This window comes from Eucalyptus grandis, chromosome 7 (assembly GCF_016545825.1).
Source record: "Eucalyptus grandis isolate ANBG69807.140 chromosome 7, ASM1654582v1, whole genome shotgun sequence".
Lineage (NCBI taxonomy): Eukaryota > Viridiplantae > Streptophyta > Magnoliopsida > Myrtales > Myrtaceae > Eucalyptus > Eucalyptus grandis.
The window spans coordinates 1,387,395-1,409,900 of record NC_052618.1 but is presented as its reverse complement, the minus strand read 5'-3'; the positions used below and the strand labels follow the sequence as shown (position 1 = coordinate 1,409,900).

At 39.0% G+C, this 22,506-nt stretch overlaps 1 protein-coding gene across 1 annotated transcript; it reads right to left on the bottom strand.

Moving 5' to 3' along the window:
* Positions 1-2,319: 2,319 nt before the first annotated feature.
* On the bottom strand, positions 2,320-9,937 carry LOC104415942 (60S ribosomal protein L23). Its single transcript, XM_039316954.1, is given in 4 exon segments — positions 2,320-2,471; positions 9,079-9,265; positions 9,268-9,377; positions 9,813-9,937. Coding segments are annotated over 4 exon segments (462 nt in total). The 5' UTR covers positions 9,826-9,937.
* Between the last annotated feature and the right edge of the window lie 12,569 nt (positions 9,938-22,506).

Below are 22,506 nucleotides of genomic sequence, written 5' to 3'. Positions count from 1 at the left end.
TTATGCAGGGAAAGCAAAAATAATAATAAAAATAATAATAATAAAGGGAGAGAGAGCCAACAAAAATGGTAAGTCTGCAAATCCAAGAAGAATTACAATTTGAATCTAATAATTCCTTTTAGAAAAAATATCTTATGTGGTAAAAGATCTTGTTCCAAGCATTGTCAAAGTTTTACACATATTTAAGATTGCTCAAGAATCGGTCGATGCACACAGATCTTGACCCGAAGATCAAATGACCGCTACTAAAAAAAGAAAAGAAAAAAATCTAAGCATTTGAAATATAAATAGGATGGATGATGTTTAAAAATTCGAAAGATTTTCGGTATATTTTATTAAATAAAAATGAATTTCATGAGATATGAGATTAAAGAAAAGCAAAACCTATCTAAAATAAATTTAACCTTAATTAGGAGATTTGTTTACTCTTATTCTTCTTTTTTAAGTAAAACGTCATTGATGGACTTATCTGCTAAAAAAGAACTATTTTAAAACATAGAAAATCATGAATATTATATTAGAATTCATATGTTAATATTTTCCACAGATTTTAGGTGTTACAACCAAGTTAAACTCTCTCTCTCTCTCTCCCTCTCCCCCCTCTCCCCCTGAAAAATTGGTATTTACACCAAGGTGTCTTTCATTCAAGTATGCTTTTACCGGCCAGCATAATAAATAGGAAAGTACGATGGAGAAAGTATACATAATGTGCTGCATGCCCCTGAAGCGCAAAAACAAAGTAATAAATAATACCTAATCATAGTATGAACCAACGTTTTTGGGAATTATCTAGTGCATGTAGGACGACAACTACCACACACAGGCGGAACTTAACCAGCTACTTGGACATGCTCTAGATATATCATTTGGAACCAAGAACCCTTCGGACATGCGGCGTAGAAAGCACATAAAGGAAAGAACACTAACTGTGAATCGGTGTTTCGGTAGGAAAAAATGATAGGGATTAATTGGGTATTTGAAGGACTTAGCGGACATTCTATTAACGTGGGTTAGGAACTTGCCTGATTTGCACCCTCAAGGTCCAACTTTCATGTATTTTCCAGAGCACTGTGCGTACCACAGAAAGTAGATCTAGATCACCTAGGAACACCAACTCATGAGGGTCCAGCAAAATTTCTAGGTTCCTCCCCAGGCAAACAATATGAGAAATAGTAGATAGATGGTGGACTGGAAGGTGAGGGAATAGCATCATTTAGGAGACTACATGCAGGACTAAAAACAGAGAAAACAAAAAAGTGGCAACCTTTTAGCTTGGGATGCAGGAACTACAGCTGATTCTACCATTCCTGCAAATGGTGGTCACATGTATCGGACAGATCGGACGGATAGTGCATCGGTATATGACCATCGCTCTCATTTTCTTGTCTTTGGTTCGGTTGATATCTACCTAATCGAATTCAGTTCCTAATCATAACTGGTGCACATGTTGTGCGTGAGGTGTGTAGATTGGGGCTGTTCTCTTCTTTTCTATACAATGGGATTACTTTGACTTGTCAATAATAATAATACTTGACCGCATTTATGCAGGTTACTTGTGCAATTCTCATCCTCAAATGGCCTGTATCCTGCATCACATATTCCCGAGCAGTATTGCTGTACATTCCAATGACATAGGTGAAGTGAGAGTTATCTCCCTTGGGAAAAATGTTTGCAAGTCCAAAACCAGAAAAGCTTGGCATTGGGGTCGTAAATCAGATGCCACCACAACTAATGCTATATACGGCGTCTAATAGGATACTGTAAGCTTTATAATCATGACATATCACGGGCCATTCTACATCCTCATGCAAAAAAGGAACACACTTTGCAGCATCCGGTTACGGTGAAAGGCTTTGGCATTATATCACTAGCGGTTGGAGATGAAACCGCGGAGTTAATCTCTGTATCACAAGTGGCTGTAGATGTAACCCCGGGAGGAGCAGGCTGCTCTCTCGCTTGTATCTTTTGTAAAGCCACGTACACAGCCAAAACCACCTTCACCAAGAAGACTTTCAGCCCTAAAGTTTCTTGCGGCTAATTTAAGATCATTGAATAAGGATTTCCATGGCCGAGCAACTTCAGGTTTCCTTTTGATTTGAGAAGTTGAAGGGTTAACTGCTGCATTTCTAGTGGCTGTGGGTTGCCGGAGCGTGACATTGGTGACCGTGCCCCTCCCGCTGAGCACGCGGACACCCCTCTGTCGCTGTCTAGCGAACTAGGCCACGTACTCAGCTACATCTGCACCACTTGGCTATCTCCATCACAAGGCTGTGAAGTGCGTTAGAACTATGTATAGTCACAAAGATCGGCCGCTTCCACTTATTCTTGGAGCCCGGCGGATGGCCCCTCGGCCTCGGTGGCTCCTTCTCCCACGGCCCCGCCTCCTCCGCTTCTGTCCTTCATGGGGATCTCTAGATCGAGCTTTTCAATGGGGAGGAGCTCATCCGAGGTCTCGTCTCCGGGAGCCCGACCTGCCACAGCCACAATGATTCTAACATGATTCCTCTTCCTCGTGAAAACAATAGAGCAAAATATGTATTGTCGAGATGGTTCTTTAGGGCTTGTTTGTTTATTTTTGTTTCTGTTCCCTGGAACAAAAATTTCTGTTCTTTTGTTCCGAGGAAAAAAAAAAAACAGAAACGCATTTAGTAAATTTTTTGTTTTGGGAACATAAAACTATTTTTTTTATTCCCGGAAACAGATTTGGAACAGAAACAAGAACTAGAAAAAAATTATTTATTGTTGTTCTTGGGAACAATTCCTAGAAACATTTTTTCTTCTTCTTCTTTTTTCTTCTCCTTTTTTCTTCTCTTCTTCTTCCTTTGGCCAGTGGCTGGCCGCCAGCCGTTGAGGGCCGGCGACCTCGCCCAGTGTCACCAGCCCCCGGCGAGGCCGAGCTCGCCTAGCCACCGACAAGGCTTAGCACAGGCCAGGCCATCGCCGAGTCAACGTCGCCCAACAATGGCCCGACGAGGCTGAGCCTCGTGCCGGCCGATGAGGCTTAGCCTCGCCTTGGCTGGGCGAGCTCGAGCTCGCCGAGGGCCGATAACCGACCAAAAGGAAAAAAAAAAAAGAAATATAATAAAAATATTGAAAAATTAAAAGAAACAACAAAATTATACAAGTTTACAAAACGTATTTTTATTCTTGAAGTAGAAATTTTTTCAATTACCAAGCACGTTCTTATACTTAGAAATTATTCATTGGAAAAGAAAAAAAAAAAAGAACTATTTCTGTTCAAAAATTGTTTCTCGGAATAGAATCGTTACCAAACGAGTCCTTAGTCTAACAAGGAAAGCAAAGAGACTTGCCGTACATCTTGCTTCCAAGGGAAGTCCACCGTCCTCTCTCGGCTCTTTATGTCTTCGTTTTTCTTTTGACTTCGGCAATAATCGCTTATGAGGTTTGAAGTTAGTTTTCGCCTCCTAGAGTTGCTTAGGGTGCGCATGACAACATTTCTATCTCTCGATTTCTCTGTTTTTACTCCTCGGAACATGTTTGGAACAGAAATCCGTTTGGTAATGCAATTTAATTTTTCTATTTCTGCAAAAAATTCTATTCCAAAAATAGATTTAAAATAGAAATCTGAAGTTAAAATTTTTAACTTTTATATTTCTGAAACAAAAATGAGAAATCAAAATTTTTCTCATCATTTACTCTTGTCACCGCCCATCGCCCACCGGCCTCCCGTGAGACGCTAGACGCCCGCCGCCGACCGTCGGCCACTTAACTCTAATCACCCATTGTCAACCATCGGCCGTCAAATGCCGATGCCCATTGGTCATTAGCTACTCATCGACAACCGTTGGACGCTGGAGGCCCATCGCCGACAACCGGACGTTCGCCACTTGCCACCGGCCGTTGGATTTCGGCCGCCCGCGGACTTCGACCAATGGCCACCGGCCACCGGACTCCGGATGTCGGATGCCGGTCGCCAGCTAGTTGAACGTCGAGACACCAAACTTTGGACGTAGGATACGGGATGCCGGTTGTCAACCGCCGAATGTCGAATGCCAAACTCTAGGCGTCAAACGCCGGACGTCGGACGTTGGACTCCGGACTTCGGCCGCTCGCCGCCACTCACCGCACGTCGGACTCCGGCTGCTTGCCGCCGCTCGCGGAAGTTGGCTCCAACCACCGGATGCCGATATTCGCCGTTCCTAAAAATAGAAATTTTATTCTTTTACCAAAAAGAATTTTTATTTCAAAAATAGAAATTTTAAATCGTTATCAAACGCGTTTCTTTACTCGAAACTCATCCATGAAATAAAAATTGATTTCTGTTTCAAAAATGTTGTCATGCGCGCCCTAGTTTATACCTGCTCGGTTTGTTAATAGGTAAGCCAACGGTGCAGGGACCCAACACGAAAGTTTCCTTTCTCCGGCACAAGCATGACCGTTTGTTTCAAAAGCTAACGGTACGGTTAGCTGAACATTTATGCTGCCCACCATCGTTACTAACTTTCCATGCTGGGAAAATATGTATTTTTCTATTCGTGAGTAACATTCTGATCCAACCTTTCTAATAAATTATACTAAAAGTAGACTTTTGAACATATAATCTAATGAGAGGAGACTTTCTTTTTTTACAAATGAAAGTTTCAATTTTTTACACGTAGCGAAAGAGACATTATTTAACTTTATTGAGCTAGATCTTTATTCTTCAAATAAAATGGACATGTACAGTATGAGTTCTAAAACTTATCGCGAAAGTGTAATTATGTCCTAAAACTTTCAAAAAAATTCAATCAAGTCTCAAAACCTGTCAAATTTGTGTAATCGAATTCTTTAGTTAACACCGTGAATTTATTTAACGGAAAACGTTGACGTAGCATTTTTAAATTCATTTCTCTCTCTTATGTGGCATTTTTATTAAGTTGTTCCTTTAAATTTTATTCAAATAATATTTAAAAACTAAAAAAAAGTTAAAATAATTTTAAGAAAAAACAACTGGAAAAGAAGAACAAAAAGGGCGGGGGCTGCAACTGCGGCCCATCGCCGGCCCGTGGGGGCCCACGTCACCTAGATATGGGCATGCCGCCTAGCTTTAGGCGAGGGCCGGTGAGGCGTCGCCTAGATCTAGCGAGTTTCGCTAGCCCCCGGGGGCCTTGCTTGGGCGTAGCAACGGTCACCCAGTGATGGCAACACACATTGGCAAGCTCTTGCGCCTTTTTGTTCTTCTTTCTAGTTTGTTTTTAATTATTTTGAATAAAATTTAAAAGGAAAATTAATAAAAATGTCACGTAGGAGAGAGAAATTAATATAAAAGCCACGTTAGTGTTTTCCATTATATAAATTGACGGTGTTAACGAAATGACTTGATTGTACTAATTTTAAGACTTAATTAGATTTGTTGAAAATTTTATGATTCAATTGTACTTTTGCGAAAAATTTTAGGACTTGTAGTGCACATATCCACAAAAAAGCTGAAGTTTTGGTTAATGAAAGTAAAAATTTGAGATATATTGTTAATGTCTCGATCCAATTACAAATATTTTCACTGGATTTGAATATGTATGAGTACACAATAAATTACCTTCTTCTTTTTTTCCGAATAAAGTGATTTTAAATTACCGGGTTAGCTTTTAATATGGATTGCAATGATGCCTGCGAAGAGAAGGAATCCAATTCCATAGGTCAGGTAAGGATTTGCCCCAAATCCTGATGTACCCGAACCGGTTTGACTCAAGAAGGGCCAACCCATTCCACCGGAGTTAGACTCATTATTAAGTTGTGGGTTTCCTCCCCTTGCCCGCCATTGATTCTCTCGGCAAAGCTAGTGGAACTTTGGGTCGAATTCATCTGACTCGTTTGGCCGGAATAGGTTGAACTTGGATTGGGACCCATTGAACATATGGGCCCGAAAAATTTGCCCCGGGTTGGGGTAAACAAAACCTTGTCTCTCCTCAGGGGTCGGCAATTGATTCTCTTCTTGCGTCTGGTTTTCTGTCACCAGATTTGTTTGTTCATCCAAAGGTGAATCCTTGGACGTTAGAAGAAATTTCTGGATCTTGGGATGTACCGGATTTTGAAGCTTGGTTTCTCGGCATTTTGTTTCCTTGCTGATTTAGCCCAGAAAAATTTTGCAAGCTTGACGTGGGAAAAGAAAGGAAACAAAAGAACATAAAGAAAGAAAAGGGTTTGGACAAAGAAGAAGAAGAAGAAGAAGGAAGACAAAAAGGAGCGGAAGCTAGAAGATGGGCTCCATGTCAGAATATTAGATGGAAAGAAGTCGAGAATTATACAGCTTACAGCCCTATTAATAATGTACAAGCCTGAACTAATTAGAGAAAAGAAATATACAAAATGAGGAAAGAATAATTTCCCAAATATACAAAATTCTAATTTTCTCTAAATATACCAATTAGATCAATAAAGATCAATTATGATCAATTATGGGCAACAATATCTTCAACATACGCGCGTAAATGGAATGATGTTCTCAACTTCCACACTCGATGAAAATCAGAAAGCTTGAAGGCCCCAAGTTATCGAAAGTCGAAAGAAATTCTCCTTGGTTCAATAAACTCGAGTTCCTTGATGGAGCACCCAGATTCGAAGCTCAAGCGCGAGAACACCGTTATTTGCAGAGCACGGATGTCGCATGGTAGGCGGTGGTTTCCGGCACCAATCAACGGTGGACAAGGCTTCTGGAACGCCTAGAAGATCGAGAGAGAGAGAGAGAGAGAGAGAGAGGCTTGTTGCTGCTCCAATTCCTAAGCGTTTGACGTGCATTTCAGTTCTCCTTTCTCCTGCCGAGTGGCTCTTTCTTCGTTTGCACGATGACCTCGTCACTTCTCTCACTTATCATCTTCATCATCGTCCCCATCTTCGCCACCACCGTCGCCATCCATCTCGAGTCCTGCTTTGCCGGCGAAATCAACATTTTCCTCAATCCGATCGCTTGCATATTCGTATTTCTTTTCTGTGATTCCTCGCCGGAGCTGAGGATCCTCAGAAAGGCGGCAACGGAGCTTGTCGTCTTTTGGTGTGCACGCGCAGGTGATCGTCGCATGCAATAGCAATGAAACAAAGGCCAGGAACACGGACTTTGCTATTCACCGAGGGATTTCAAGGACGGCAAAGTGTGTCTACTGCTTGCATGTTGCAAGCACGCGTACCACAAAGGTTTGTGCTGGCCCGTGGTTTTTGGAGAAATGACGATGCCAGATGTGTTGCACGAGTTCCACATGGACGAACCATCAGTCGCCCAAGTCAACGAACCAGTGCCACGGGTACTGCAGGTTCTTCTCATAGTTTCACTGAGGGTGGGGGGCATAATGAGGACGAATTTCATGACCAAAAGTAGCCAGCAATTTCAGTCACCGTCTAGTGTCGGTCACTTTGAATCATGACTTATCATCTTGGAGATAATTCAATGTGCTTCAGATGTTGGATGCGCGATAGAAACCTGCTTCAATCAAGGAAGCTGATGACTAAAACCATTAGCTAACCCTGGCATAACCCACGATTTCATTGCGTATTAACTTTCCAAGTTGAGTGAAAAAAAAAAAAAAAAAAATCTACTTTCTTCTAATCTTTTTTGGGAGAAGACTTTATTTTCTCAATTTGACATTTTTCCGGACGAACCTGACTATAATAATGGATAATGGGGGTATGAACGAGCTACGCACGAATCTTTTCTGTACATGGGGCCCGTGCCATGGCAAGTTTAACACAAACTTAACTTTGTCAACCGCTCTTTGAGAACGTGTGTAGACTTCTTGAATAGGAAAGAGACCAGACCACCTGTCACACAAGCAGCCATTTTATTCATTACCTCCGTGCGACCCCCGCCAAAGTTCATGCTCCGGTCGCGTCTGATTTTCCAGAGGGATAGGAAGTGTTGGGTAGATTTGAGGTTGTACATTGATTATGATATCTCATGTAAAATCAATTGGGAAGGCCAATGATATATAAATTAACATTCATTATCTATTAGTTAAAGTATTTATTTTAGTTTAGTTAGATAAAACACGTCGAGTATATAAATAGTATCAGGACGATTATCATTTATAACTAAAATACTTTTATTTTAAACTAGGTTCATCTCCTATTCGATTACAGTATATTGCTTCACCTACACGAAATAGGCTAACTTGTTACATTGACCTTTGGACTATACAAAAAAACTTGCCCGTGATTGCTTGCCACTTTAACACTTCTTCTATTCAAAGAAGAAGACATTTCGGTCTAGTTTCTTCTTGGGGAAAACAGAGCCTTGTCGGCAAGGAGAGAAAGGAGAAAACGGGAAATGATCAAAGCGGGAGTTTTTCTATTAGATAATTTGTTTCAAACCTACGAAAACTCAAAAAAAAAAAAAAAAAAAAAAAAGGAATTGGAGCTGCATTAGAAGATAAAAAAAAGACACTACTGGTCTTTGTAGGCAAAAAAAGCATGAATGCATTCAAAGACCAGTAGTGTCTTTTTTATCTTCTTAATGCAGCTCAATTCCTTTTTTTTTTTTTTTTTTTGAGTTTTCGTGGTTTGAAACAAATTATCTAATAGAAAAAACTCCGCTTTGATCATTCCCCCTCTCCCTTTCTCTCCTTGCCAACACGACTTTGTCTTCCTCAATAAGAAATGTCTAGTTCCTCATATTAGAGTGGCAAGCAATCACGAGACAAGTTTTTGTATAGTCTAATGTCAATGTAACAAATTAGCCCATTTCGTGTAGGTGAAGCAATATACCCCGATCAATATGTCCCTAATTGAATAGGGGATGGACCTAGCTTCTAGAAAAAAGTATTTTGGCCTATCATAAAAACATATAAGTTACGAACGATAGTTGTCTATTTATATAGTCAATGTGTTTTATCTAACTAAATCAAAATAAATACTTTAATAATAGATAGTGAATATTAATTTATATATCATTGACCTTCCCTATTGATTTTACTTGAAATATCACAATTGGCCTTCCCATTGATTTTACTTGAAATATCACAATCAACCTTACCATGAGAACGTGAAGGAAACTTACTAAAAGTTCAGATGCACATTGGTACATGCAACCACAACAACCCAATTAAGAGGCAAGTGGACAACCGAAGCATATAATCCAATTAAACAAAAGACAATAGTGATCCCGACCTTCAAAGTACATGTAGATGCCGTCCTTTCTGCGCCACGGCTTGCGCTGCCTGACGATGACTGCAGGCATGACCTTCTTCCTGAGGTCGGGCTTCCCCTTCTCGACGGTGGCCATCATCATGTCTCCAACACAGGCAGAGGGCAACCTGTTCGAGGGACCCTGATTCCCTTTACCGAGATAATGTAGAGATTCTTGGCCCCCGTGTTGTCCGCACAGTTAACTGTGGCCGCCACCGGCAGACCCAGCGACATCCTGAACTTGTTACCCGCACTACCTCCGCGTCCTAAAAGATCGACAGATCATCAGAAACACAAATTCCAAACTGCCCGTTTCACCATCCCGACTACCCAGACCAAATTTCCCCAGAATCACACGAATGGCAACCGAATTTGGACCATCCAGTTCCCTCTCAAGCTACAATCATATTCAGCCAAAAGCACCCACAACGCCCGATCAACACAGAGAGCTTGTCTATCTCAAGAGATCCCACCAGTCTAAACCCACGAGTAAAAACTTAAGCTGCCATGAACCAAGCATCGATTTTTTCTCAAGCTAATTCAAATGGGTAAGTCCAAAAGCAAGATCTTTTACGAGAAAACTACCTAGCAAGGAGGCAAATGAAATCGAACACTGCGGCCATAGATTGATCGCCGCATCTTCCCAGGCAAAGCCATATGACACAAAGCAGAAAAGAGAGAGGAGAGGGAGAGGGGATGACCTCGCTTCGACATTTTCGTCGGCAGGAGAAGAGAAGCGACCACCAAGCAGAGACGCGACAACGGTTTTGGGGAGGCTGCCGAAAGCCTTCAATATATAGCGGCGAGAGAGAGCCGAAGAAAACCGTAGGCGAGTGGGGTGGGGGGGGGGTGCGGTGGCGGTGGCGGTGGCGGTTGTCGGGGAACCGCCATCGCTAGTGGTTTTGGGTTTCTTTGCATCGGCCCATATGTCTCTGCCGAAAAGCCCATCTATACACGGTCCACCTGATCTCTGGGCTTTTTTCTTTTTGATCGATTTTACTCTACTTTCACTTTCAAACATTTATCCTAATCTTTTGGGAATTTTATTTGTTACGAAAATGCAATTAAATCTTAAAATTTTTTAAAAAAACTATTTTCATGAAAGTATAATTAAGTGACAAAACTCATAATAAAATGTAATCGAGTCATAAGATTTTCAAATGTGTAATTAATAGCATATTTGTGAAAGGCCGATAATATAAACATTATCGGTCGAAGGAAATTCTTTGTAAGGTAAAAAATTCAACCTTTTCCTCCTATTCATTTACGGGAATGATCTTATACCATCCATAATATCGACATGTATTATCCTAGAAATCGCTTGATTTAGACACAAAGAGAGAATGTCCATTTCATTAAAATCCTGTTAATATAATGAGGATGAGATAAGAGATTATGCTAAGAGCAATCGACGTTGAGTTGACTTGGAGATTTTGCAGACATTGAGTTTACAAAATTCTAATTGAAAGAAACGCATAGCTTCCCATTCCATTTTTCAATTGAGATGCACAATGATGGTGTCATTTTCCTGGAATTATTAGATACGCCAGATGCATATCTTTCGGGTAATTAATTGGATGGGTTGTTGAATTGGTTAGTGCACTTGAGGAACTTAAAATATTTATGGCTTTCTAGGAATTCCATCTCGGTTTTAGTTCCTAAGGTATGGGAAAATTGCAAAATTTGGAATCACTCGGTCTTTCGAATCAGTTGAATAGATCCATTCCAACATCATTAGGTAGTGTGCAGTCTTTGACGGATCTAGAACAAATTCTCCCGGCATGTTCCGAATTAGATCGGACCGAGTTTTCGGCCTCTATAAATTCTTGGGCGGCAAGAAAACAAGTTCACTTTGGCGGTATCTTTTCACATTGCTAACGTCGAACCTTCTTTGTGGATGACCGGATTCCAAATTTGTCTTGGTCATAATGCTCAGGTTCACGACTAGGTTTTGGATTGGTGTTTGAGAAGTATTGGAGGCGCGCATACTTTGAGGATCGCCAAATAGACTGAAAATTATCTCCTACATTGATTTTATAAATTAATTAACATGTCTAAATGCTCTTTCTTAAATGAAAATATTTCAATAACTTTTTATGATTGATAAGTAGATGGCCACATTGTAATTTCAAGTACCAACTTTTTTCCTCTCTTTTTTAACCAAATGACAACGGTGAATTTGGATTTTGGTAAAATCACTCTGAAGCTTTTATACACCTATCTTTTAAAAGGTCAAAGTCTAATATGATTTAACTTGGACTTTGGAAGTCAAAATTAATCTCGAAAATTTTCTCCACCTCATAATTTTTCTATAAGAATAAAAATGGTTATTGAGATAATTAATTTAAATATTACACAATCCGAGCCAAAGTGGGCTTTTGTAGGCTTTACGTTCTAATTTTCACATCCAAGTGTTTTAATGCTTCATGCCATCGGCATTTACCTTCTAATCGTGGTCAGATCTCATGGGTGGAATCTTCGACCTTGTTTTTATGCAGGGAAAGAAAAAAAAGAAAAAATAATAATAATAACAATAATTAAGGGAGAGAGAGCCAACAAAAATGGTAAGTCTGCAAATCCGAGAAGAATTATAATTTGAATCTAATAATTTCTTTTGGAAAAAATATCTTATATGGTAAAAGATCTCGTTCTAGGCATTGTCAAAGTTTTACACATATTTAAGATTGCTCGAGAAGGTGGATCGGTCAATCACACAGATCTTGACCCAAGGATCAAATGGCCGCTATTCAAAAAAGAAAAAAAAGAAATCTAAGCATTTGAAATATAAATACGATGGATGATGTTTAAAAATTCGAAAGATTTTAGGTATATTTTATTAAATAAAAATGAATTTTATGAGATATGAGATTAAAGAAAAGAAAATCCTATCTAAAATAAATTTAACCTTAATTAGGGGATTTATTCTCTTCTTCTTCTTTTTAAGTAAAAACGTCATCGTTGGACTTACCCGCTAAAAAAGAACTATTTTAAAACATAGAAAATCATGAATATTATATTAGAATTCATCTGTTAATATTTTCCACAGATTTTAGGTGTTACAACCAAGTTAAACTCTCTCTCTCTCTCTCTCTCTCTCTCTCTCTCTCTCTCTCTCTGAAAATTTGGTATTTACAGCAATAGGAATAAAATAAATATGAGAATTAGAGTTCTCAAGTACCAAGGAGTCTTTCATTCAAGTATGCTTTTACCGGCCATCATTATAAATAGGAAAGTATGATGGAGAAAGTATACATAATGTGCTGCATGCCCCTGAAGCGCAAAAACAAAGTAATAAATAATACTTGATCATAGTATGAATCAACATTTTTGGGAATTATCTAGTGCATGTGGGACGACAACTACCACACCTGGCGGAACTTAACCATACTTGGACATGCTCTAGATATATCATTTGGAACCAAGAACCCTTCGGACATGCGGCGTAAAAGCACCTAAAAGAAAGAACTCTAACTGTGAATCGGTGCTTCGATAGGAAAAATGATAGGGATTAATCGGGTATTTGAAGGACTTAGCGACATTCTATTGACGTGGGTTAGGAACTTGCCTGATTTGCACCCTCAGATCCAACTTTCATGTATTTTCCAGAGCACATGCGCACCATACAAAGTAGATATAGATCACCTAGGAACACCAACTCATGAGGGTCCAGCAAAATTTCTAGGTTCCTCCCCAGGCAAACAATAAGAGAAAGAGTAGATAGATGGTGGACTGGAAGGTGAGGGAATAGCATCATTTAGGAGACTACATGCTGGACTAAATACAAAGAAAACAAAAAAGTGGCAACCTTTTAGCATGGGTTGCAGGAACTACAGCTGATTCTACCATTCCTGCAAATCGTGGCCACATGTATCAGGACAGATCAGACAGATAGTGCATCAGTATATGACCATCGCTCTCATTTTCTTGTCTTTGGTTGGATTGATATCTACCTAATCGAATTCAGTTCCTAATCATAACTGATGCACATGTTGTGCGTGAGGTGTGTAGATTGGGGCTGTTCTCTTCTTTTCTATACAATGGGATTACTTTGACTTGTCAAAAATAATACTCGACCGCATTTATGCGGGTTACTTGTGCAATTCTCATCCTGAAATGGCTTGTATCCTGCATCATATATTCCCAGAGCAATATTGCTGTACATTCCAATGACATAGGTGAAGTGAGAGTTATTTCCCTTGGGAAAAATGTTTGCAAGTCCAAAACCAGAAAAGCTTGGCATTGGGGTCGTAAATCGGATGCCACCATAACTAATGCTATATACGGCGTCTAATAGGATACTTGTAAGCTTTATAATCATGACATATCACAAGCCGCTCTACATCCTCATGCAAAAAGGAACACACTTTGCAGCATCCGAGTTCAGGTGAAAGGCTTTGGCATTTTATCACTAGCGGTTGGAGATGAAGCGAGGAGTTAATCTCGTATCACAAGTGGTGTAGATGTAACCCCAAGAGGAGCGAGGCTGCTCTGCTGCTTGTATCTTTTGTAAAGCCACGTACACAGCCAAAACCACCTTCACCAAGAAGACTTTCAGTCCTAAAGTTTCTTGCAGCTAATATAATATCATTGAATAAGGATTTCCATGGCCGAGCAGCAACTTCGGGTTTCCTTTTGATTTGAGAAGTTTTCTAGTGATTGTAGATGAAACCATAGCGGGAGCAGGCTGCTCTCGCTTGCATCATTTGGAAAACTCTGTGCTGCTCAAATACAAAATTAGCACATCGATGAAATGAGTAACCACCGATTTGGGTCACTTAGATGAACAACAAACACCAAGCCACTTTATCTTAACAGGAATTTAAAGTTGAATTAGCTAATCTGCCGTTAGCCTAGCATGTCTTACTTTTCAGTTCAAGGAAACATCCGAGTCCCAAATAGAGGAGGGTATGTAGCAATCCAGTGGATATGTGTGGTCTGCAATCGCGATAACTATGACAACATACTTCAACTTGCAATCAAAGAGATGGAAAAAGATGAGCAGCAATGAATCTACCCGATCTCTTGATATAGACTCAAATAATTCTATGCAATACTACAACCTCATTTTAAAGGATATATTCAACCCCACTCAAGTTACTAAAGTTAACTTATTACTGCATTATGTCGATGCATTATTTTAAAAGTTCATGCCCACTGTGACCATATCCACTATTTTGAAGCAGATATGCCCGAATCTGCGGCAATGCATTCAGCATTGCAATTTGAAAATGATATGACCATGTGTCATGTAGTCTCCTGCCCCAATAGCTTAAGCTTTTGGTTGGACTTCGTAATGTAAACCAAACATTAACTTCAAATGCATTCCTTCACTAGACCACAAATAAATAAAAAGAATGTTCCTTTCCTTTTTCCCATATAGTACCTCCAACAAACACTCGTAGAGTATCAAGTAACATCTTTATATCACCAGATAAAAAGCACAATAATTGTACAGAACGTAAAAAAGCGTTCAATAACCTAACCAAAATTTTGACATCGATAGTGACTCCCTAGGCACTCTAATGAAGAAATTCTCCCACCAAAGAAAGTAACTAAGCCAGCTATTGTTAAGCCACTCTATAAGCTTGAAGCATATCTAAAGAGGCAAAAATGAACTTGCTATCGAAATCAGTGCATACTAATGCTATGCCAACATTTAGTTTTGTACCCTGAAATATATAAGCATCAGAAGATAAGAGTGGACTGGCCCAAGTTTTGTACGGTAACCCTTTGCCTCATTCATAGACATTTCAAACAGTAATTGATCAAAAATCTGATTTGAAAGAAGATAAGAGATTATTTAGATAGGTGTTGACTTTCCAATTTTACTCATCATCAAAGCTGGTTTTAACTTGTTCAATCAAATGTATCCAATGAAATGGAAAGAAAAAGACACGCCATTTCCACAAAAAAATGCTCTACATTTGATTATTACCCTTACCTTCAGTCCTGTCACAAAAGTTATGGGTTATATTAAACAAACTAAAAGTTTATGAGCCATATTGAACATCGAACTAAAGCAACAAATTAAAAGTTCAAATACTACATTACACATTTGGTCAAATTTTATCGATCATTTGTATTATTATCCCCATAAAAAAAAATTACTAAGTAACTTTTTGATTTTGATTAATGAAATTATGCATTAGAAAAAGGGTTAATACCTTGAAAAACCCCAAACTGGTACACTTGTGACAAATTTACCCCAAACTATTTTTTTACCACAAAAAACCCCAAACTAGTATACCTTTGACAAATTTACCATAACTCGTATACTTGTGACAAATTTACCCTCTGTTAGTTTTTGTTAAATTTTTTTATCAAATTATTAAGTTAAATGACACATGACAATTGATTAGTATACCAATTTTGGATTTTACGATCCGTTTGTCAGAATTTACAATTTTTATAAATTTTTGTGGTATTAATCTAATTTAGCGAATGGTATATTTGTCACAAATTTATCAGTTTGGGTTTTTTGCGGTCAAATAAATTAGCTTGGGGTAAATTTATCATAAATGTACAAATTTATGGTTTTTATGGTCGATCGGGGTAAATTTGTCGGCTTTGGTGTACCGAGTTTGGAGTTTTCATGGTCAAAAAAAGTTGTTTGGGGTAAATTTGTCACAAGTATACCAGGTTTGAGGTTTTTGGGTATTAACCCTAGAAAAAAGATTGTCTGTCCACCCGTTACTAGTAGTTTATTGAGAATATTAGTTAGCTCCAACGAGAAAAGTAATCCTCAAATTACACGACGTAGTTATTTTTGTCTCGTGGCTAAGCTTTTCATTTGATAACGTAGTGGGTACTCGGTCATTATCATGACAACAACTATCGATGGATTAGTTTCATTGTAATAAGTAAATATTAACTTGGCGAAAAATGGTAGTTTCTTCATTTAAATAGTAACTTCGAATACGAAATAAATTTGATTGCACCATTATCGCACGTGTGGCGGAAATTTTCAAATCGAAAAGGTAAGTAATTTGAGTCTAATACGAAGATTCAACGTGTATTTTTCATCGGGCATTACAGATGAGTGACATGTTGAGCCCAACCCTCAACAATGCCTAGTCATCACATCTACTTCTCACACCATTAGCAAGCTTTAGGGGTGGCAAATGGGTGAGTTGGGTCGAATATGGGTCAACCCATATTGGACCCATTTAACATGTTTTGACCCATATTCGTGTAGTGTAAATCACGTGACCTATCCTGACCCGGCCCATTCCCGACCCGACCCGTATTGCTAAAACCTATTAATATTCTAGGAAAACTCACTTCTACTATATGCTAATTGGATTAAAACTTCAAATTAAATTAAAAATAGTAAATAAAATAAAATAATTTTTTTTTTTTTTTTAAAAACCTATAAATTGAAATATTTATAACACGCTTCCCTTATTTGAAATGAACATACCATTGAATAACTAAAAACTATGACATTAAATTTTTTTAACTAAACTTAAAAAAAACTCATTTTTATGATTTTTATTAAAAAAAGTATTGTCAAAACATTTGTATGCAATACAAATTTTTAAAAGAATTTTTATGCAATAAAAATTAAATGGAAAAATTTTATAATTATTATAAATATAAATTTTTTAAATCAATTTTAATTTTTAGAATATAATTTTAATTATTTTTATTTTTAAAAATATAATTTTTAATTTTTAATAATTATTTTTTTTTTTTCTCATCTTTTTCTTCTTCTAGGGCCATTGCCGGCCACGACAATAGCCAGCGACTAGCCACAAGCGAGGCTCGAGGCTCGCCCGGCATCGGGCGAGGCTCGATCTTCTTGATCTCGGCGAGGTGAGGCCCCACTCGACGCCGACGAACTTGAGCCTCGCCTGGCCTGTTGCCAACCATCACCCTGCCATCCATCAGCTAAGGAAGGAAGAAAAAAAAATTGAAATATGAAATTAATTAAAATTCGATTTTCTTGTAAAAAATATTTTATAAATTTAAAGAAGGCCATGGCCCATGGATTCAAAGTGGGTCATAATATGGGTTTATTTTCTCAAACTCATTTAGACCCATTTCTTTTGTGCTTTATTTTCTCAAAGCCATTTTTGACCTATATTTAGCTTTCACTTGACCAATATATGACCCATTTAACTAAAAATGGGTCATAATATGGGTTTATGACTCATTTTGCCAGCTCTAGCAAGCTTCCACATGTAAAAAAAAAAAAAAAAACAACTTTAATGATAATCTTGTCGGTAATTTGCTTATATAGTCAATAACTTTCTCGATTGGAAAATAGAAGTCTATGCGTATCTAGTGACATATCCACCTAATTGATAAGTCCCAATATATATATATAAGAGAGAGAAAAAATCACGAAAAACCTTAAACTTTGCCAAAAGTAATAGATTTGCCTCAAACTTTTTTTTTATGATGTGAAAAATCCTAAACTTTGTCAACCGTGACACATTTCCTGATCTTTTGTCGTGTGACACATTTATCCTAAACTATAGGGCATTTTGGTCTTTTTACTTTTTAATTTTTTTTACTTTTTTCTTATTCTTCTCTCTTCCTTTGCGAGCCATGGCGGAGCCGGCGGGAAGAAGCATGCGTCTGGTGAGGGCTGCCCAAGAGAAGCTGGCATCTGGTGAGGGCTGCCCTCGCCGGCGTCGGCGAGGTTGCCCTCGCTTGGGCTAGCTAGGCGGCCCTCGGCTGGGTCGAGGGGAGGGAGGCCCTTGCCTAACAACTTTGTGAGGGCGGCTCTAGCCAGCCCGGGCGATGGAGACCCTCACGACGCCGACTTCCCTACGCCAGCTCCGCCATGGTTGATTGGGTCGAGCGAGGGCCTCCCTTGTGCCCTTGCCCGATTTGGCGAGGCACCCCTCGAGCAAGGGCGACCCTCGCTCGACGCTAGCTTCCCTCCGCCGGTTCCGCCATGGCCGGTAGAGGGAAGAAGAAAAAAAGAAAAAAAGAAAAGAAAAAATATATATATAAAGACAAAAATGCTCTTAATTAGGTAAATGTATTATAGTTTGAAAAGTTTGAGGTTTTCGGTGACTTGACATCTGTACGTGATTAATAAATTTGATTTGACCATGGAAAATTAATTGTTAACATACTATGTGCTTCAATATTTCGTAAAAGTTCAATGACAATTTTTCAAATGAATAGTCTTCAAATCATGCATCTATCGGGTAGTCTGCCTCCCCCTAGAGACAATATTTGCACGGATCTCCATTAATGCATCATATTGAATAGCTAAAAAAGCCACAAAGTACTTTAAATTATGTTCACTGCAGTACATCTACTTTGAATCTTCTTCCATTAAATCACAAACCCAAAGCTTATATTGGTATCAAACATATATCCTAAATTAATTTAAGTTAACAAATTATCCGGCTACCTGCATTTTGCGTTTTTGAGCATGCTTAGAGCTTTAATCATGTCTCGATGAAAATATCGGAAATAACAACCAAGGAATGAAATCCCGCTACTGATTATTATATATTGAACGATGGAAAGCAAAAGATACAAATGTGACATTCACGTGATAATATGTCAACCCACTGTCTGTCTTATTTTTTTTTTGTTTTTAAAACTTCCTCCTTCGTTTTATTCCTTGGTTTAGCGGGGATGGTGGCAAAGGCCATGATAAGGGTAGCGGCGATGAAAGAAAAAAATTGATGAATAGTAAATGTGTGGCGTGAGTCTAATGTTGGGATTTTCAACATAGTTAAATCAATGTTTGGATAAATGTGTCGTGTGAATATAAGTTTGAAAATTTTTGTATCACAAAAAAATTTAGGGTTAATACCTGAAAAACCCCAAACTAGTACACTTGTAACAAATTTACCCCAAACTATTTTTTTGACCACCAAAAACCTCAAACTAGTATATATTTGACAAATTTACCCCAAATTGGTACATTTGTGACAAATTTACCCTCTGTTAGTTTTTATTAAATTTTGTTGTCAAATTATTAAGTTAAATGATACGTGACAGTTTTTTTTTTTCGGTCCTACTCTCTATTCCTACTCTAACACTTACTCTTAGACTTTTACCTTGCCTCGGGCGTGAGTCGAAACCCACTCCCGAAACTTACTCGTCCCCACCCCATCCCCCTTGAGAATGTGGGGATTTGAACCCCTCACCCCCCTTCCATATTGGAAGAGGGTAGCCCTTGAGGCGAATCCCGGTGGTTGATATGTGACAGTTGATTAATATACAAATTTGGGATTTTACACTCCGTTTGTCACGGTTACAATTTTTGTGATTTTTATTATATTAATCCAATTTAGTATAGGGTATATTTGTCATAAATTTACCAGTTTGGAGTTTTTGCGATCGAATAAATTAGTTTGGGGGTAAACTTGTCATAAAAGTACCCGGTTTATGGTTTTTTATGGTTAATCGGGGTAAATTTGTCACATGTGTACCAATTTGGGATTTTTCAAGGTATTAACCCAAAAATTTAAGATAAATGTGTAATGTAGGTATTCGGCCAAAAAAAAAAGTGTAATGCAGGTACACATTACCTTCGTATAAATTTGACTTTTTTGTATAACAAAATTCTCTTGAGATAAAGGTGTTACGAGGATGGATTTTACCATGAGGCGACTTTTTGTTTTCTACGTAAAAAAACATTTAACTTTATTTTTGTATGAAACTAGTCACGACATTGACTCTCCACTTACAATGCAGTATATCGCATGTGGTCCAGCTCGAGTCGCTGCTTAAGAAACGAATAAGAAGGCGAATGATTGCACTATTAATGGGTTGCAATTAAACGCGATCATAAACGAACTAATATATTAATGTGTTCAAAAGGTAATATCTATTAGTTTTATCTTCCATCAAACTAAACCGAACTAATAGAAAAACAAAAATATATAATTTATATCACAATAAAAAAGGAAAATTCTCAACAATGACCTAAAATGTCAATTTTTTTTTTTTCAAATAAGGGTTTGAAGTGGGTTTTTTTTTTTGCAATGGCTATCTTGTCGTTTTCTCAATAAGGATTCAAAGTGCTCATATTAATTTAAAATAAGATATTAAAATAGACATTATTTCAAATAAGGACTTGAAATGCCCTTATTTTATCAAATAAAGGCTTGAAGTGCCCATATCAATTTCAAAGGGTTTGAACTCATTGGCTATGAAAGGCAATTTTGTCTTTTGAAATTTTGTCTTTTCCTTTTTTTTTTTCTTGAAAAAAAAAACAGCAAAAGGAGAAACATAGAGTCACCACCCCATTGCCGGTGGGGCGGCGGCAAAAGGTTGGTGACTTTCACCAACTAGAGGCGAGGTCATTGTATAGGCGTTGGCAACCCTCCCGGCCTTAGCTGCCAATTAGTTAAAATATTTTGCTGGTCAATAATGTTAGATTCTTATTTGAAACATCTATAATCACATTAGTTCATTTTTTAAAATTAATATATATATTTTTAATTTAAAACAAGATCTATTTTAAATTCTTATTTTGATATTTCGAATATTTCACAATAAAAATGATAAAAAAGAATCCAATAATCATAACTAAAAGGTAATTGATCTGGTTACATTAGCGGCAAATTTGCAGGAGGAAAGCTTCAATGCCATCAAGCCGGTCGCTGTTGCCACGTCCCGTGGCGCGATCTCAAGGGCCTGTCCTCCATCGGCGCGGCAGCAACACCAGTCAGGTACAGGTACGACCATTCGGTTGCAGGGAGTGCAGAGAACGTCGCGCTTCGTCGTCTTCGTCTCCATCTTCTTCGTCTTCTTCGTCTTCTTCGTCTCCCGCAGCGCCGCGACTCTCTCTCTCTCTTTCCTCCTCCGTCCTTCCTGGACACCCTCGAGAGGTCGAGGATCGCGCAGGACGACGGTTGTAGCTGCTGCCGGGGTGAGGAGGCGGGAGAGCGGGGGCTCTACCTCTGTTATGCTGCATTGCCTCCGCTCCCTCAGGCAACCTTCCGCCTTTTTGGCTTTTCCGACGTTCTTGCGGGAACGTGTCGCTTGAGCTTCGATCGGCAGCTCGTTGATCTGACGTGTGCCCGGGGTTTAACTACTTTCTCCTATCGCCGGAGCTGGGAGTCGGTTGGCGAGGACGTTACGCACGCCGGAAAGGGTTGGCTGGCTTCTTACCGCTTCTGCCGACCCGCGTTCGAGCCCTGCTTGAGCGATCATTTTATCAGCTAATTCGCGTAATGTTCTCGTGTTTACAATATCCTGGTGACGCGTGTTCGTTTGGTTTGTGGGATAACGAAAAGACGGGAAAGAATGTTAGTAGGGGAAAGGGAAAATCACGAAAAATATGATCTTTTCTGAAATCGTGCATGCAGTTTTGAACCTCTACAGTCAAATGTGTTGAGGGGGTGATGGTTGTTTCCTCTGCTCTTCTTTGCACCATGACAGGTTTCGGGCTGGCTAAAGGATGGAGCCAAGCCAGAATTGCGGGAGCATCAGGAAGAGGCCTGCGGAGCAACGATGAATGATGGTGATATCGACAGGATATATAGATTCACCATATTGTTGCCTAATGGGACTACCCTGGGAATCGCGTTAAGGGAACCCAACCCGACGATGGCCTCCGGAGATTTCATGCTGATGGCCAAAGAAAGGTACAATCGAGCCAAAGCGCAAGATCCATCGCTAAGGTTGGAAGCGTCCCATCGCATGGGAGGTAATGAGTTGCATCTCGAAGATGCAAATGGCAACCGGATCAAAAGTCGAATTATTTTCGACAACTTTAAGCCTCACAGCGCCACATCTTGCGTCTTCACGTGAGTATTGGGCAAAGTCATATGTTGTTCGCTTGCTCTGTCTTCTAATTTACTGAGCGTGCATATTCACTTTAATGGCTCTACTTATTTTACTGTTCTTTTGTATGCATTGTCTTTTTTCCAATTAGGATGGCTCTGGCAACACAACTGATACTTTTGAGGTTAGTATTTTATTCCTTTCTGCATAATGGGTATCACTTTCACTTGCCTTTTAGGAGTTCTCTTGTTGTGGATTTTGATAGTACCCTTTGGGGGAGGTGTATCATGGCCTTTGAACACATGAGCGCATGCTATGATGGAGTTTCTCTAGTTCTCTGTGCTTCTTCAAGCGATTGCATTGATATATGCGTGAAATCTCTCACAGAATATGTGGGATTTAACGCCTGACACTGGAATTGTTGAAGGAGCTACCTGAAGAATATACTTTTGAAACTGCTCTTGCAGATTTGATAGTAAGTTGTCCTGATGATTTTGGAAGTTATAATCCCTGTTTGATGCCAAACTGACTGCTGCTCCTTTCGCCAGGATAATTCCTTGCAAGCTGTATGGGCTAATCCCCTGAAATCTAAAAGATTGATTAGGTGATTTCTTGATCTTGTCACGTTACCATTAGGATTGGAACATCGACCCTTTTTGTGGCTTAAGGCTGAGAATTTGTGGAACA